The 15226-nt window shown below is 43.0% G+C and overlaps 1 protein-coding gene across 1 annotated transcript in view; it reads left to right on the top strand.

Moving 5' to 3' along the window:
- Nucleotides 1-9802, top strand: part of SNTA1 (syntrophin alpha 1) — a 79883-nt gene extending 70081 nt beyond the window's left edge. The window contains exons 6-8 of the mRNA XM_066625083.1: nt 3236-3432; nt 5709-5896; nt 8759-9802. Coding sequence (XP_066481180.1) covers nt 3236-3432; nt 5709-5896; nt 8759-8851 — 478 coding nt within the window. The 3' untranslated portion in view covers nt 8852-9802. The remainder of the gene's footprint in view (nt 1-3235; nt 3433-5708; nt 5897-8758) is intronic.
- Nucleotides 9803-15226: the final 5424 nt, after the last annotated feature.

Here is a 15226-nt window from a genome sequence, read left to right as displayed (position 1 = left end):
CTGGTGATGACATCATCACCAGGATGCCAGGTGCAATGCAACGAACACCAGTAAGAAGCTCGAGGTGAACAGGAGGGCTTCTTTGAGCGCAGAAAAGCATGAGGTATGCCCGCCAAGCCAAGCCTACTACTGCTCTTTGCTGCATTGCATTCCTGGTCTTGCTGCTGGGTGGCAGGGGTCCCTTGAGTACCACCAGACACCATGTCAAGTACCACTGGTGGTACCTGAACCGATGGTTGAAAAACACTGATTTAGAAGGATTCTGATTGGAGGCAGGGAGCTGGGCTCAAGAACCTAGTTCCTTCCAACCATGTGCTTCTATATGGGGAGTCATTTCCATGTCTACCAAATATAATTTGCAAATTGGCTCTCTTGGAGTGGTTTGTTTCCTTAAAAAAGTATTAGAACTGAAGAATAGATTTTCTTTGCTTTGTAATGAAGCTTTCCCAAGGTTCTGCTGCCCCCTTGTGACTGGGCTCTGAAAATGAACTAGAAATAGTTATCACCGGGAACTGCCAGAAGTAGGGTGATGCTTTCTATACCAAAATGGTCCAGCCTTCCTAGTCCCTGAGGTCTGCTGGCTCATACCAAAAGCTCGTATGGTGGAACTTCCCACTGTGGCCAAAAAGATGCCACTGGGAATCTCAGAAGCAGGAAATGAAGTAGCTGTTCCTCAACTGTCTGCTTCCCACCGAACAGATATTCAGGAGTTCAACCTGTAAGTTTCATTAGGCTATCATGGCTAGTAGCCATTGATAGGCCTAACTTCCAGGAATTTCTGTAATACCCTTTTCCAGATAATGGAATCAAATTGACCCTAAGAAGTGGGGAAATGACGAATACAATTTTGATCTCAGTCTTCTGCAATGTCCTATTGCTCAGCTTCATTCTTCAACCTCAATGAGTGTTCCTCTAGTGTTCCATGTTCTCCCCACTTGTACTTTTTTTAAAATTTCATTGTATACTCTGACAGTATTAGGATCCTGTTAACCCCAATTACACTGAATGAAAAACTTACCAGCATCTGATGTTCAGTGCTATTGTTGTATGTACATAAATATCAAGACATTATTTTTGCTACTTTTATCTATTCCACTGTTGCCAAAAGGTTGATTTTCTTTTTTCTATACAACTGGTGTCATGCTCGAGGCAAACCACTTCTCCAAATTTATTTCTGTAATTTATTTGGACTATATGTGATACACACATAAACACCCAAACACTGGATTAGTCAGTTCAGATCAGGGGTGTCCAAACTTTTTGGCAGGAGGGCCACATCATCTCTCTGACACTGTGTCAGGGACCAGGAAAAAAAAAGAATTAATTTGCATTTCAAATCTGAATAAATTTACATAAATGAATATATTAGAGATGGAACTTATATGAATGAATGAGTAGCTCATGGCCTATAAAAGGCCTTGCACAAAGCAAGGCCAGCCTTTCCTTTGCAGCCACTGCTGCATCACAGATGTGAAGCAGCAAGCAATGGAGAGAGCCCTCATCCCACAGCTCACGTGAGAGGTCAAACAGTTGGCTGTCACGCTGAGAGCAGTTGCAACAGGCCAGCGCAGGCTCCAGCAAGTCTCCGGAGGGCCAGAGGCTCATTGGAGACTGGGAGCTCCCTGAGAGTTTGGGAATCCTCGAGGGCTGCAAGTGGCCCCAGGGCCAGGGTTTGGGCACTCCTGGTTCAGACAAAGCCTAGAACCACCTAAACTGTGAGTGCCATCACCCATCCTGAGGAAGTGAACTTTTACTTTTGTACTTACATACTTTTAAATTTTCACTCTGTTTGTGTGCATTTAATTTCAAGGAACTATTTCTCATTTACTTGTCATCATAAACAAAGGTTTTGATTCATACATGGTTCTTTGAAACTCAGTAATTACATTTCTAAGTCTGATCTGCATTTCTTCTTCAGTTATTATTTTTTTAAGAAAGGATTTGCTTAGAGTAACTGTAAAGGGTTTGTAGCAGCCATTTTATTAACCTACGTTATTAAGTAGAATCACACTGGTATAAAGCTATCTGAAGTTTCAGTTCCTTACTCCCAAATGGTTTTGCCTTGGCTACTTGTTACACAGTTTGTTCGGGGGCGGGGGAGGGTTTCCAGAAGAAAGAAGGGGTTATGTGTTACATTATTATGGTAAAGAAGAAAGTAGTTTTCAGTGTAGCAGTGGTTCTCACACATCTAGCACCGGGACTCACTTTTTAGAATGAGAATCTGTCAGGACCCACCAGAAGTGATGTCATGGCCAGAAGTGACATCATCAAGCAGGAAAATTTTTAACAATCCTAGGCTGCAATCCTGCCCACACTTACCCAAGAGTAAGTCCCATTGACTATCATCATTAAAAGAATATACATAGCAGCTTGTTAAAAGTACAGGACTGTAACATTTTCCCAAATGCAGTCACATATCATGGTAACATCAAGTTGAATATGATAAAAATGAAATATTGAAATGAAAGGGGACCCACCTGAAATTGGCTCCCGACCCACAGTTTGAGAAACACTGCAGTGTAGGAAAAGAAGCTAGTATTTAGTGCCAGTGATAGAGAAGCCAGAGTTAGATGTGGTATGATAGTGACCTCTAGTGGCCATTATTGCACATGAGTTGTCTACTGGCAATAAGAGAAAACAAAATGAGCCTGTATTTGTGGGCTGCTTCAGGCATTATGCCGCAAGAAACCAGGGTTTGCCACAAAGTAAAACTTGAGATTGACTATGGTTCCCTGTCAATTCTCTAACAAGTGCACTTGACTGATATTGTGTATTTGAAAACATGTATGTCACATTCATATATACATGTACACTTAAAACAAAACATACTTTTAACTTTTAAAAAAGTGAAACTTCATAAATGTCATGTGTGCAGTAGTCTTGGAGGCCAGAAAAAATTCACTGGTTTGTTGAACATTGTCTGTTTGCGGATACACAATATTGGCTGCATGTTGATGTGCAAATAAACCATTGACTACCTACCATGTTTGCCATGCAAGCACCTATGTGGTTTCAGTTTATACTCTGACAGTGTTACTTTCACTTTTAGCCCCCCACCTTGAAAGGTGCCCCTTGTACCTGGACCACCAACACTGAAGTTGGTTCTGTTGGGGATGCAGCTCCAGAAATTGCAGACTTTTCTCAAAACCATGGACTACAATTAAATATACCAGCTAAAGTTGGAGATGTTGTTTGATGGATTTCACATTGAAAGGATGTTTCTTTCCTTTTGCAGACTTGTGCACTCTGGGCCATCTAAGGGTTCTCTTCTCTATGACTCAGAACTTTCATTTGCTCTGCGGACTGGAACCAAGAAAGGTGTGGAGACGCACCTGTTCAGTGTTGAGACACACCGGGACCTGGCCGCATGGACAAGGATGCTGGTGGATGGCTGTCACAATGCAGCGGAGTGTATCCAGGAAGTGTCAACAGGTCAGGAAAGAGGAAGGGCCTTGCATTTGGGGACTAGCTGCAGCAGCTGTGATTGCAGTGGGACTCAATGTATGGGCCCATCTGCTCGGGAGATTCTCCTGCTTGCCAGTTCTGCAGCGTAGCACTGTCATAGAGATGGAGGTCCACTAGACATACTCCACTTCTTTGTCCAGCACAACCAGACATGACTGATAAACTGGATTAGAATGTTAGTGTATAGAGCTGCAGAGCCATTAACTGTAGGGACTGGGTGCACAGCATGAAATCAGCAGATCCTCTGAGAAAGAGACTTGTGTAGATCTGCCCCAAAGGGCTTTGAAACCTACATTTCTTTATCTTCTCTCTGATAGCTAAATATCCTGGGCTCAGAGCCAAAGATTTGGTGTGGAGCACTGAATCTATGGTGGGAGACAGTACTGAAAGTGTTTCATGTTCCTCTACAAACATAAACATTTAGACTGAACTTAAGTATGGCCATGCTCACACGTCAGAGAGAATTTGGGGGCGTGAAAAGTCTCCTTTCCAAATGCATCTTTCCAGTTTATGCCTTCTAGAACTGTTTCAAACTTTGTGGCTGCAGAAGAGTTGAAGCTGTAGCACATGCAGGAAGATTTGAACAGTCACTTGGGCCCCCTTGGCAAAGCAAGGACACTTCCCCACCTTCCAGCATTGTGGAGTGATGAGCACACACCCAGCATAGTGCAGAAAAATGAAGAAAGCCACCAGTGACACTTTCCTATCTTCTGTTGCTATGCGGTGAGGCTGCAGTGTAGATGGAGAGAGAAGAAAGTGCCCCCCTGTTGCCTAGGAAATCCAGGGACATGCTCCCCTCCCTGGCACAAAGAGCAAATCTCATACATCACCATATGGTTCCCTCCCCAAAGAATCAATGGAGGGGGAAATCCAGCTTTGCAACTCACAAATAAGTCTGCCATGGTGGTAAAATCACACTCATACACAGCCCCCCCCCCCCAAAAAAAAAAACTTGGGTAATGGGGTAAGTTGGAGATGATAATTTCACATGTTTTTTTCTTACTTGGGATTAGGGAAAAAATACATACACCATTATGTGTGAAGATCAGTGAGCATTTTATCTTGCTATGTACTTAACACAGTGTTTCCTAAACAGTTGGTTAGGACCCACTGGTGGGTCACAAGCTGATTTTTGGTGAGTCACTAAAGGGCAATGTTAAGATCAGATAACTAATTGCTTCAAGCAATGAGGCTATTCAAAATTAGATACTATAGCTGCCCATAGATAGCTCGGCTCCTGCAGTTTGCAAGCTTGTTTAAATATAAGGAAATAAATGTTTGAGGGTCTTTTTCTGGTTATTATCAATAAATATTTCTTTCTAGATCTTTTTTTAAAAGTCTGGTAAATCTAGGTGGGTACCGATAAAGCAGCGATTTTCAACCTTTTTCATTTCACGGCACACTAACAAGGCACTAAAATGATCAAGGCATGCCATCAGTTTTTTGACAATTGACCACATCCATTGACAGCAGGGGATTGCATCCCCCAGTGGCCCTACTAACAACCCTCCCCCAGACTCTCATGGCACACCTGCAGACTATCCACGGCACGGCCATGGCACAGTGGTTGAAAATGGCTGCGATAGAGTGTCATTTTAAAAAGTGGATCCTGATGCTAAAAAGTTTGGAAACCACTAATTAACATGATCCATTATGTAATGTGGCTTCCAGAATGTGCGCACAGCATAATTGTTATTTGTGTAACATTATATATGTCAGTGAATGCACATAAATGTTTACTCCCACTTTTGGGTAGGAAAAAATGTCATGTTTGCAGCAGCTCTAATGCCAATACTGGTTCCATGCCATGTTTTTGGATGTTTTATTATACCCACTGCTGTGTGGAAGGAGCAGGAAATACAGTGATATCACAACCTCCACCACCATGGCCCAGCCAAGATATAGATATATAGGTTTTGTGCAGCTCTAGCGATTCCCTTCTGCAGCGAATTCAAGACACAGTTTGAAGAGTTCTGGTGTTATGACAGATAAATGTTTTTAAGGGACAGCTTCCATCTTCCACTGTTCTGTCATGGCAATGTGTAGATGCAGCAACATTTTAGGGAGCGCTCTTATTTCAGATGGGGCAATAATGAGGCTTTGTGTGTGTATTACCCAGAATTCCCATGTGTATTACCCATGTATTGCATGTTAGGCATGCAGGGATTCCCAGTGACAAAGCATCAGAAAACATAGTTCCATTCAATTAATTACCTTTCTTCTTCTTTCTTTTTCCCCATCAGCATGCACATGGAACGGGAGGGACTGCACATTGTCCATCCACATTGACAAGGGCTTCACCATCTCCACCCTGGAGCCAGGCCTCACCAAAGTCATCCTGCTACAGCAACCTTTTGAAAGGCTGCAGATGTCTTCTGATGATGGGGCCAAGATGCTTTACTTGGACTTTGGCAGCTCAGAAGGAGAGATTGTGGGTTCCCTTTTGGATTTCTTTTTATTTCCTCCTGTACTCACTTTCTGTGCTCTTCCACTAGGGTCCCGGGGAAGTGACAGAGATGTAATCTGTAAGGAGCAGAGCCTAAGTATTTTGAGCCTAAGTAAGAGATCCCAGAGGACTATGGTGCTGGAAAGAGATTGCCTAGACTTGTATGTTAGTTGCAAGAGTCTCCCCAAATAGATGCCAGCTGTCATAACTTTCATGTCACATAATGCTACAAGGAAAAAGGAACAGGACCTGAGGAATAAGAGTTTAGTCTCTAGGGCAGTAAGCAGCAGGAGACTAGTTTATGAACAGGAGAGACTGGACAGATCCACACCAATATGTCCATCTAGTCTAGGCCCATCCTTCATGTAGTAGCCAACCTGAAGCCTCTGGGCAGCCTACAAGCAGGTTTAAGGCAATAGCCTTCTCCTACGGTTGCTCCCCAGTAAATTGGTATTCAGAAGCACACACCTCCTTGAATTCAGCTAATCTGTTTTGAAAGCTATCTAAGCTAAACGTCATTGCCATCGCTTGTGGTGATACATTTAATGCATTGTGGCAGAGGCTGAACTGGTAAAATGACAAACCAGCATGACTTGGGGAAGAGAGTTGAACATCGAACTCTCCAGTTCCTTTCTCATTACAGTCTCTGAGTTGTGGGAGTTGCAGTTCACAGCACACTGCGGCGGGTGGGCAAGGGAAGCCAAAGCTCAGTGGTGAAGCAACTGCTGTATATGAAGGAGGTCCCATGCTGAGTCTGTGGCATCTCTAGATAGGCCTGTCTGAAACTCTGGAGAGCCACGGCCAATCGGTATATATCAGACTAGGCCAACCAGTGATTTAAGTTAGTGTAAGGTAGCATTGTGTGTTCAAGCACTAGAATGGGACAGCCCTCCCCTCCCCTCCTCTTGTGCTGCAGCCTCTGGGACCAAAAACTTGCAAATAGCCACAGAAGAGGCAAACTAAAGGTACGTTGATGGCTGGGATGGGGGGGCAGGAGCAGTTGCCAGGCCCACAAGGGTCATCCATAGTATTGAATTGGGAGAAGAGTGGAATGGAAGGGTTGCTAGCCTTTTCGAAGGTGCTTGATTTCAGTCCTTTGCCTCAAGAGGAAGGACATCTATGGTGGTATATGTGGTTAGCAGTCTCAGAAGAGTGACTGGGGCTTTGCTGAAGGTAATTGACAAACCTTGAAAGGAAGTTTACTGCCCTGGATTTTTAACCCATCATTTTGCATCCATAACAGGCAAGGCACACCAAAATTATGAGACGTACTTTTCAAAGGCCTGTCAAGGCTATGTGTGACTATCAGGGCTGCATGCATTATCTGTGTACCTGCGCATGATTCTTGAAAGTGTACCATCTGTATCTGACATATAATTATGATGCTTAGCCTTGTGTTTTTGAGAGAGGCGGGAAAGGACACTTTTCTAGTATTTGTGCAAAAACTGGGCAGTCATAAGCAAAGGCTCAAACACCAGCAGGAAGCAGGGGCAGGGGTGTTCAGTGATTGGGAGGAGAGATCAGAACCTTGGATAATTATCTTGCCTTCTTCATGGTGCTCATCCCTTTTCCTCCCAGCTGCCCTTGTCCTCACTATAAAGCAGCGATTTGCAATCTTTCTCAGCTCATGGAACACTGTAAAAATTGTCAAAGCACACCATCTGTTTTTTGACAATTGACAAGTCACACCATGTTGCTGGCAGGGGGATCACATCCCCCAATTAATAAATGACATTCCCCCCAACACCCGCGGCACACCTGTGGACCATTCATGGCACACCAGTGTGCCTTGGCACACTGGTTCAAAATCACATCTCTAAAACATCAAGCCTTTTCTGTGCTTTCCTCTTTACTCTCTCCTCTCAAACAAATTGTGGCAGCAAAATACTGTGCAAAGTGAGGTAGTATAAGCACCCCTCTTGTATCCACAGGGGTTCCATTCTGGCCCTCCATGGATACAGAAACCACATATATGGAGGAACCCTATATAAATAGCACCCTGTGCCCTCTGCCATTACCTTTGTTTTTCTTTAGAAGTGGTTGAAGCACAGGTATTGATTTACTGAAGAATGTGACATGCAGGCAACCAGCCTGCAGGCTAGAAGGAGACTAACTGAACATCACAGGAAGCAGGACTGTTCCTGCTTTCTGTTAACGTTACTTTCCCCCTAGCATGCAGGCTGGTTCTTTAGTAAAGCAAGAATGTTAACAGGAAACACTCATGCTTCATTCACTTCTGAAGAAAAACAAATGTACTGTAATAGGTGCAGATGGGATCCACAGGTCGCCCCTGGACCTGTGGATAAGTGAAGCCATAAGTATCGCATTTGCGGATATGGGGGGATGCTTGTACATGCAAATACTTTTAATTTGAATGAGGTATTTAATTGCATAAGTACACAAGTAATGTGCATAACTTTTTAAAGTTCAGAGTAGCATTCAGAGCCCTGGAGAAGGCACCACTAAAGCAAGAATCATGCACATTTTGTTGTTCTTGATCTGTAAACATCAGTGCCAGTTTGGGACTCCGGGCAAGTTGCCCTGTAGCTATATCTTGGCACTGCTATGCCCTCCTTAACTTTTTTCATAGAGGTGTCTGCTATTATCCCTGATCCATCTGTAATTCCTTCTCATATCTTGGAGAATAAACTGTATTGATTTATGGTGCTGCTACTTCTTTTGAGTTGTGCAGTAGGTGGTTAATGCATTTCTCAAACACTTCCACTTTCTGTACTCAGAAATTACGGCACAAGCAGCTCTAGGTAAGGGCCAATCTTTAGGAAATGCTAGGAATGAAAATGTTCTGAACCAATCACTCATCACTGTCAATCTTTCCCTTCATTGCAGCAACTAGATCTTCATTCCTGCCCCAAAACGATTGTCTTCATCATCCACTCATTCCTCTCTGCCAAAGTGACCCGGCTAGGGTTGCTGGCATAGGGACACAGGGGACAAAGAATCTGGAGAGAGTCAAGACTTCATGTGATCTATGCACTATGGCTGTTCCTTCATGGCCAAAGCAACATTTTAAAAATGCCATTAACGACTCGAACAAGGACAACCGGTGAAGCCTATCCACAGCCAAAGGAAACCATTAGACTTCCAGGACAGTGGGTACATGAATCGACAACTGTGTAGGCATACCAATGCCAGGATTGGACTCCCCATGCAATAAGATTTCTATATAAGGTTGCCCATTAGCACATGATGTCCCTAAAAGCATCACAAGCTTGGAAAACATGAGACAACTTAAGATGACATACCAACCCAGCTCTGCCATCACATTAGTGCCTTGAAGATGATATTTTATATATGAAAAATCTGTTTGTATCAAGGTTTTATATTTATATAGCTCAGTTTATGAACTTTGAGATGAATGCTGACTTGGTGGGTTTTGTTCCACTTCCCCCCCCCAACTGCAATCACCAAAGCTGCAATCCTATGCATGCTTAGCTAGGAATAAGCCCTACTGAGCACAGTAGGACTTAGTTCTAAGTACACATGCATAGGTTTGTGCTGAAATTGTGGTGGACTGAAGTAGATCTCATCATTCTCCATAATGCGTACAGTGTGAAACAACTGTAAGCCATTGCTTTTACACAGGACAGATGTGAGCAAAAAAGTGACTACATGGATTTGATGGTTTATCCAAACTTTGTAGATAGTTTCAGAAGCCATAATTTTAAAAGAGGCACTTGATGGAAGAGATCAAACATTTTTTTGTTTGTGCCAACTCTAGGCCCCCCAATCTTATTTCTCAAATATACCTTATAGCAGGAGATGCCCCTTGAACAGGGGAAGCAATTACGTTTTATGAGCTAAAAATTAATGCATGAAATGATCTTTATTATTTTGTTTTCCTTTTTGGTGAAATAAATACTAGTGAATAAAGCGATGTTTGTTTCTCAGTTTCTCTTGAAAACAAAAGTTGAAGTTGCTCATTTATTTTTATATGATGACAGCTTTCCCGGTCCAATTTGATTTTAACTAGAGGAGATCTTAACTTCCTCCAGCATGCATCAACACACACCAAAGTTGACTTAAGACGTGTGAAGTCTACTTTGGTTTCTACTAGAGCATGGAAGTCCACCAACTGGACAACAAACTACCAAGTGTGAAATAGTGGCTTAAGTGGTGGAGCCAATTCATCTACTTGTACCCTATGAGCCTATGCTGGGATAACCTACATCTACAAGGAGAAATCTCCATTTGAATTACTAAGATCATGGAGTCTTACACAAAACTCAATTACTTGTCAGCAGAGAGTTTATCCATGACTAGACAAATAGTCAAGGGTAAATAGTGCATACCCCTATGTGAGGAACACAGGTAGAGAAATCGTCTTTTTTTCTTGCAGTCAGAAATCTTTGTTAATCTACATTGCCAGAAATCGAACAGTAAATTCCTAGCTATCTAGTTGTTGTTTGTTGTTGTCTTTGATAATAACAACTGGAGAAAGCAACAAACTACAAAGATTTACAAACAGAAATTCTTCTGCAATGGCAGAAGAAGACCAAAGTGATTCCAGTGGTGATCACTGCCCTCGGTACTATTCTAAAACACCTCAACAGCATGGAGGCCACAGAAATTACCATCAATGGTATCAAAATAGGATAAAAGCCAGGCATCCCAGGCGCTTGGAAAGAACTGAGGCTGCAATCCTATTCATACTTTCCTGAGAGCAAGTCTCATTGAACACAATGGGATTACTTCTGAGTAGACAAGCATAGGATTGGGCTATCAATGTCTGGGTAAAACAAACTACAGGTCCAGCCTATTTATACACTGATTTTTTATACACGGATTTGACTACACGAATCGCCCCTGCAAATGAGAAAGAATGTGCTGATCGCTGGAGAAGGGGAAAAATGCATCCCTTTAAAATCAGTTTTAGAAACTGAACAGTCAACAGCCTCCTTAATGAGAGAGAGAGAGAGAGGGCAGCAGGCTAACAATCCACCAATCCTCTCTCCTGTTGACCCCTCCCTTCCCCCAGCACATGAAAGAAAGGTGATCATTTTGCATTGGTGAAGGGAGGGGCTGAGTGAAGTGCTGATGGATTGTCTTCTTAATGACTCTTAGAGTCAAAAGGTGAGCAAGGCTGTTTTTCAATCACTGGAGCAAAGAAACTTTGCTTTTAAATTGATTTGCTATAGTGCGCTTTTTTTAATCCAGGTGAGTGCTGGATTAATCCTGGATTAATCCAGGAGAGTGCTTGGAATGGAACCCAAGCGAATAATTAGTCTCAACCTGTAGTCAATAAAACTTACCTGACTGTGTGAAAATCTTCTTTTTCTTCTTCCTATTATAATATACAGTTTATAACATTATAATATAATTATATATTATATTAAATAATATCTATCTATTATTATTGTATTATTAAGGCTACTTATATACTGCTTTTTAACAAGAGTAGTTCACAAGGTGTTTTACATAATAAAATGTGTCCGTAAATGTTTCCCTATCCTCAAGGGCACACATGCTTTAAAAAAATCCAGAAGAGACACCAGTAACATCATGCTGGGTTGAAGAGGGACAGTTGCTCTCCCCCTGCTAAATATAAGAGAATGCTACCTTAAAGGTACCTACCTCTTTGCCCAGTTACCTCTAGCGTCAGTCCATCTATGCCATGAAAGGGCATTACTAAAGGCTGTTGTGTGGGGATGTCAACTTCGGTTACAGAGTAGTGCTTGCACTAGTGCAGCGGTTCTCAAATTTTGTACCACCATGATCCACCTCATCTTCTATGCTGGGTTGCAACCCAATGCTCTCTGTCACGCTGCAAAGCATTACTAGGAGCCACTAAAGGCCACTTGCAGGTGGTGCCGGGTTCATGGTCCACTCCATTGGCCTCCATTGGAAGAATGCATTGGGGAAGTGAGGAGAAGTGACTTCTGGTTTGCGCCTGCAACTTCTGGTTTGGTTCCACAAGGCACTCTGAGGCTTGTGGAGGCGAATGGAGTGGATCATGGGCCTGGCACGACCTGAAAACAGCCTCCAATGGTTCCCAGTAATGCTTTGCGATGCGACAACAAGCATTTGGTTGCAACCGGCATGGAGGATAAGATGGGTCATGGTGGTACAAATTTTGAGAACCACTGTACCAAGGTAAGCACTATTCTGTAATTGAAGTCCCCACCCAGCCAACGCCCTTTCATTTGTGCACCAGCTTTTCTGCAGATGGAAGTTTAGTCTGGATGCCACCCATAGTACACAACGTTAACTTTCATCAAAGCCTAAACAATACTGCAACAAATGGCTTATTGTGGTTGAATAAAAAATGGTTATATATCATTGCAGTTATGAGTACTTCAGTTGACAAGTTACCTGAGATCACGAGGAGAGTCCGCATGAGATCTGCATGCCTGTAAAATAAAAATGCATGAAGGATGCACACATTACTGTATCTCTGCAGCTGGGAAGGGGGGGAAAAGCGCATTGCAGGGAAGTGTATGGAGGTAAGAGCAGACGTACTGAGCTCCTTCAAAATGACAGTCATTGCCTTAATCTGTATCTTGGCTAGCACCAAAGTGCTCCAGCTGTTTCTATGTCTGACTTCAGATTTCTCTAACAAGAGGACTTAGGATTCCTGCTAGGCAGAAGACAGCAGCTTCAGATGTTGATAATTCCTTTCCCGAATGGCCAAGTTTCCTTTGATATTCTGTGCAGTGGGCTGTGAGCTAGCTAGTCAGACCTCTTGATTTGATCTGTACTTCGGTCTCAGGTCACTCACATCTTCACCTGACAAAGGGTAGGACTTCAAATGATTGTAGAGGCTTAGAGAGGGAATGCTCCTTGTTAGTGACCTTTCCTGTGCCTAGGTGGTTATGGGAGAGGCAGTGTGGTATAATGGGTAAAGCATTAGATGAGGACAAGGGAGGCCCAGTTTCAAATCCCCACAGCCTTCAAGTCCACTGGGAGACATCTAACCTAGTGATTTCTAGTTCACTAACCTATCTCATAGGATCACTGTGAGATAGTGAAAGGGCAGAGGGAAAACTATGTATGCTAACCTGAAGTCTGAAGAGGAAGAATAGGACCAAAAATGTGATAAGGAAAATTAAGTAAGACAACTGAAGTGGCATTGTCCTAATGAGGTTTGGGTGCAGGAGTGAACTTCAGGACCCTGTCTAGGTTTTTTCCACACCCCCCGCCCCCATGGCCATATCTAGCAGACAGGCAGCCCAATCCAATGCAACTCCCTGTCCAGCGATGCAGCTGTACAGATGGGGTGCAGGCCATATCCCAGAGGGGAGTATCAGGCTCTGGAGGCCTCCTTGGGGTAAGGGAACATCAGTTCCCTTGCCCTGGAGTAAGCCCATGCCAGCCAGCTGGGTCTGTGCCAGTTAAATCACTGTCACAAGTCTGCATTGACCCGGTTTGGGGTATTATGGCCAGGCAGGGAGATAGGATATTGGTGTGCACCAATATTGCCCCCTTTTCAGCCTCAATCCACCCTCCTTTGTGCCCCATCTCTTCCCTCTTCCTCCCCCTCCCCACCTCACTCTCACCCTCTGCTCTGACTTGCCAGCATGGTCTGGCATCCTCAGGCCACTGGCATGTGGACCCAGCCATACTGAATGGCATGTCACATTTTGCGACAACAGTAGAAGGCCTTAAGTTGCCAGAATGCTTGTTACAGCAGCATAAATCCCTTAATAGGATTGGGCCATAAATGATGCCAAAGTCATGAAATGTAGACAAATGTGTTTGCTTTTCCTAATTTATGTCAGTTGCAGAATTCATCTTTTTTGACACAATGTTTGGGTTACTTTGGTCCACAGTTTTGATTTTTCCCCCCTCTTTACGCAGAATATTTATGGCCCAAGAGATTGTCCTGGCCAGATTCAATCAAGGAATGAACAGTCTTCTGTTCAGTTCTCTTCACATTATTAAAAAAACACCCCATAGTTAGCTTGTTTTAACAATAACAGAATTTTTTAAAACACCCAAACAGAAAATCTTTCTTTCTTTCTTTCTTTCTTTCTTTCTTTCTTTCTTTCTTTCTTTCTTTCGCATTTAAATTGCTCCAACCTGTTTACTTATCTCTGTATTTAAATCAGATTTTAAACTATGGTTGTGTTTGCAAATCTCAGTTATAGATTAAGGTTTGCCACTATATTGATACAATGTATATGTACCAGTATATACAATGTACTCTGTACTATGCAAGTGGATACTTAGTGCAACATTAAGAGAATGCAACCCCCCCATCCCCCCAAAAAATCTTAAGTGCAGAATTTAGATTTAAAAACTAGGACAACTTGGGTCCCAATCCTATCGAATTTTCCAGCACTGGTGCAGCCGCAATGCAGCCCCAAGGTAAGGGAACAAATATTCCCATACCTCAAGAAGGCCTCTGTGACTACTGCCCCACCACAAGATGCAGCGCATGCCCCATTGGCACAGCTGCACCAGCACTAGAAAAATGGATAGCCCTCACATGTCAAAATGCATGTAAACTTGTGAAAATCCTATTGTCAGTGGCCATTGCGGCAACCCTAACAGCCTGGTTCAACTCACCTTTCACTGCTGGATAGCTTCAAGGGTGGAAGTATAGACATATACAGGTTGTCTAGTTCCACTCAATGGCCACAATCCATCACAGAGCTTAGTACCCTTGACTCCATTGATTTCAGTAGGCATACAGTCTCTTAAATCTGTTCAACAGCGACCTATGTCTCTAAACATTTCAGATCTAATTTGAATGTTCGTGCCATACAGGTAGTCCTTTGTACGTGTACCCATCTCCTCAGCCTGGGAGGGGAGAACAGGTGGCCATGACTCATAATGTCAAAACAAAGGCTCCATTATCAAGGCAGGAACGTTCACTTCACGTAAGCAAACTATTAACTCCGATACCATCTCATTGTAAGAGCCAGGTATTCTGAATGTATAAGGAATGGCACTCCTGAGCAACAGTAATAAATTGATTCTGCAGCAATGTATTCTCTTTCCCCTCAGTTGACGCAATTGCTGGTTAGTGGTTGTCATGGTAATTCCATTTTCTTTGCTCTGAAAAACTATTAGATGGTGTTCATTTTGCAAGCTTCCTGCAAAACAATATGATAGTAATAACAACAACCACAACAACCAAAAGTGTTTGCTTTTGTTTTTCTTCTGAAAAAAAAGTGCATGTAGCTGTCTTAAAAAAAAATAAATTATAGAGGCAGTGTGTAAAATGGCAGGCACCACGCTGAGCAGTGTGTGAGTGCACATGGAAGGAAGGCACCTCGGTCCAAATGCTTTGTGTTCTAGACATGCGGCCTGATATCGAGGCAAGTATTAATCTGGAATAGTTCCTACAAACTG

Source organism: Tiliqua scincoides, chromosome 4 (assembly GCF_035046505.1).
Source record: "Tiliqua scincoides isolate rTilSci1 chromosome 4, rTilSci1.hap2, whole genome shotgun sequence".
Classification (NCBI taxonomy): domain Eukaryota; kingdom Metazoa; phylum Chordata; class Lepidosauria; order Squamata; family Scincidae; genus Tiliqua; species Tiliqua scincoides.
This window is presented reverse-complemented; position numbering and strand designations above follow the sequence as displayed.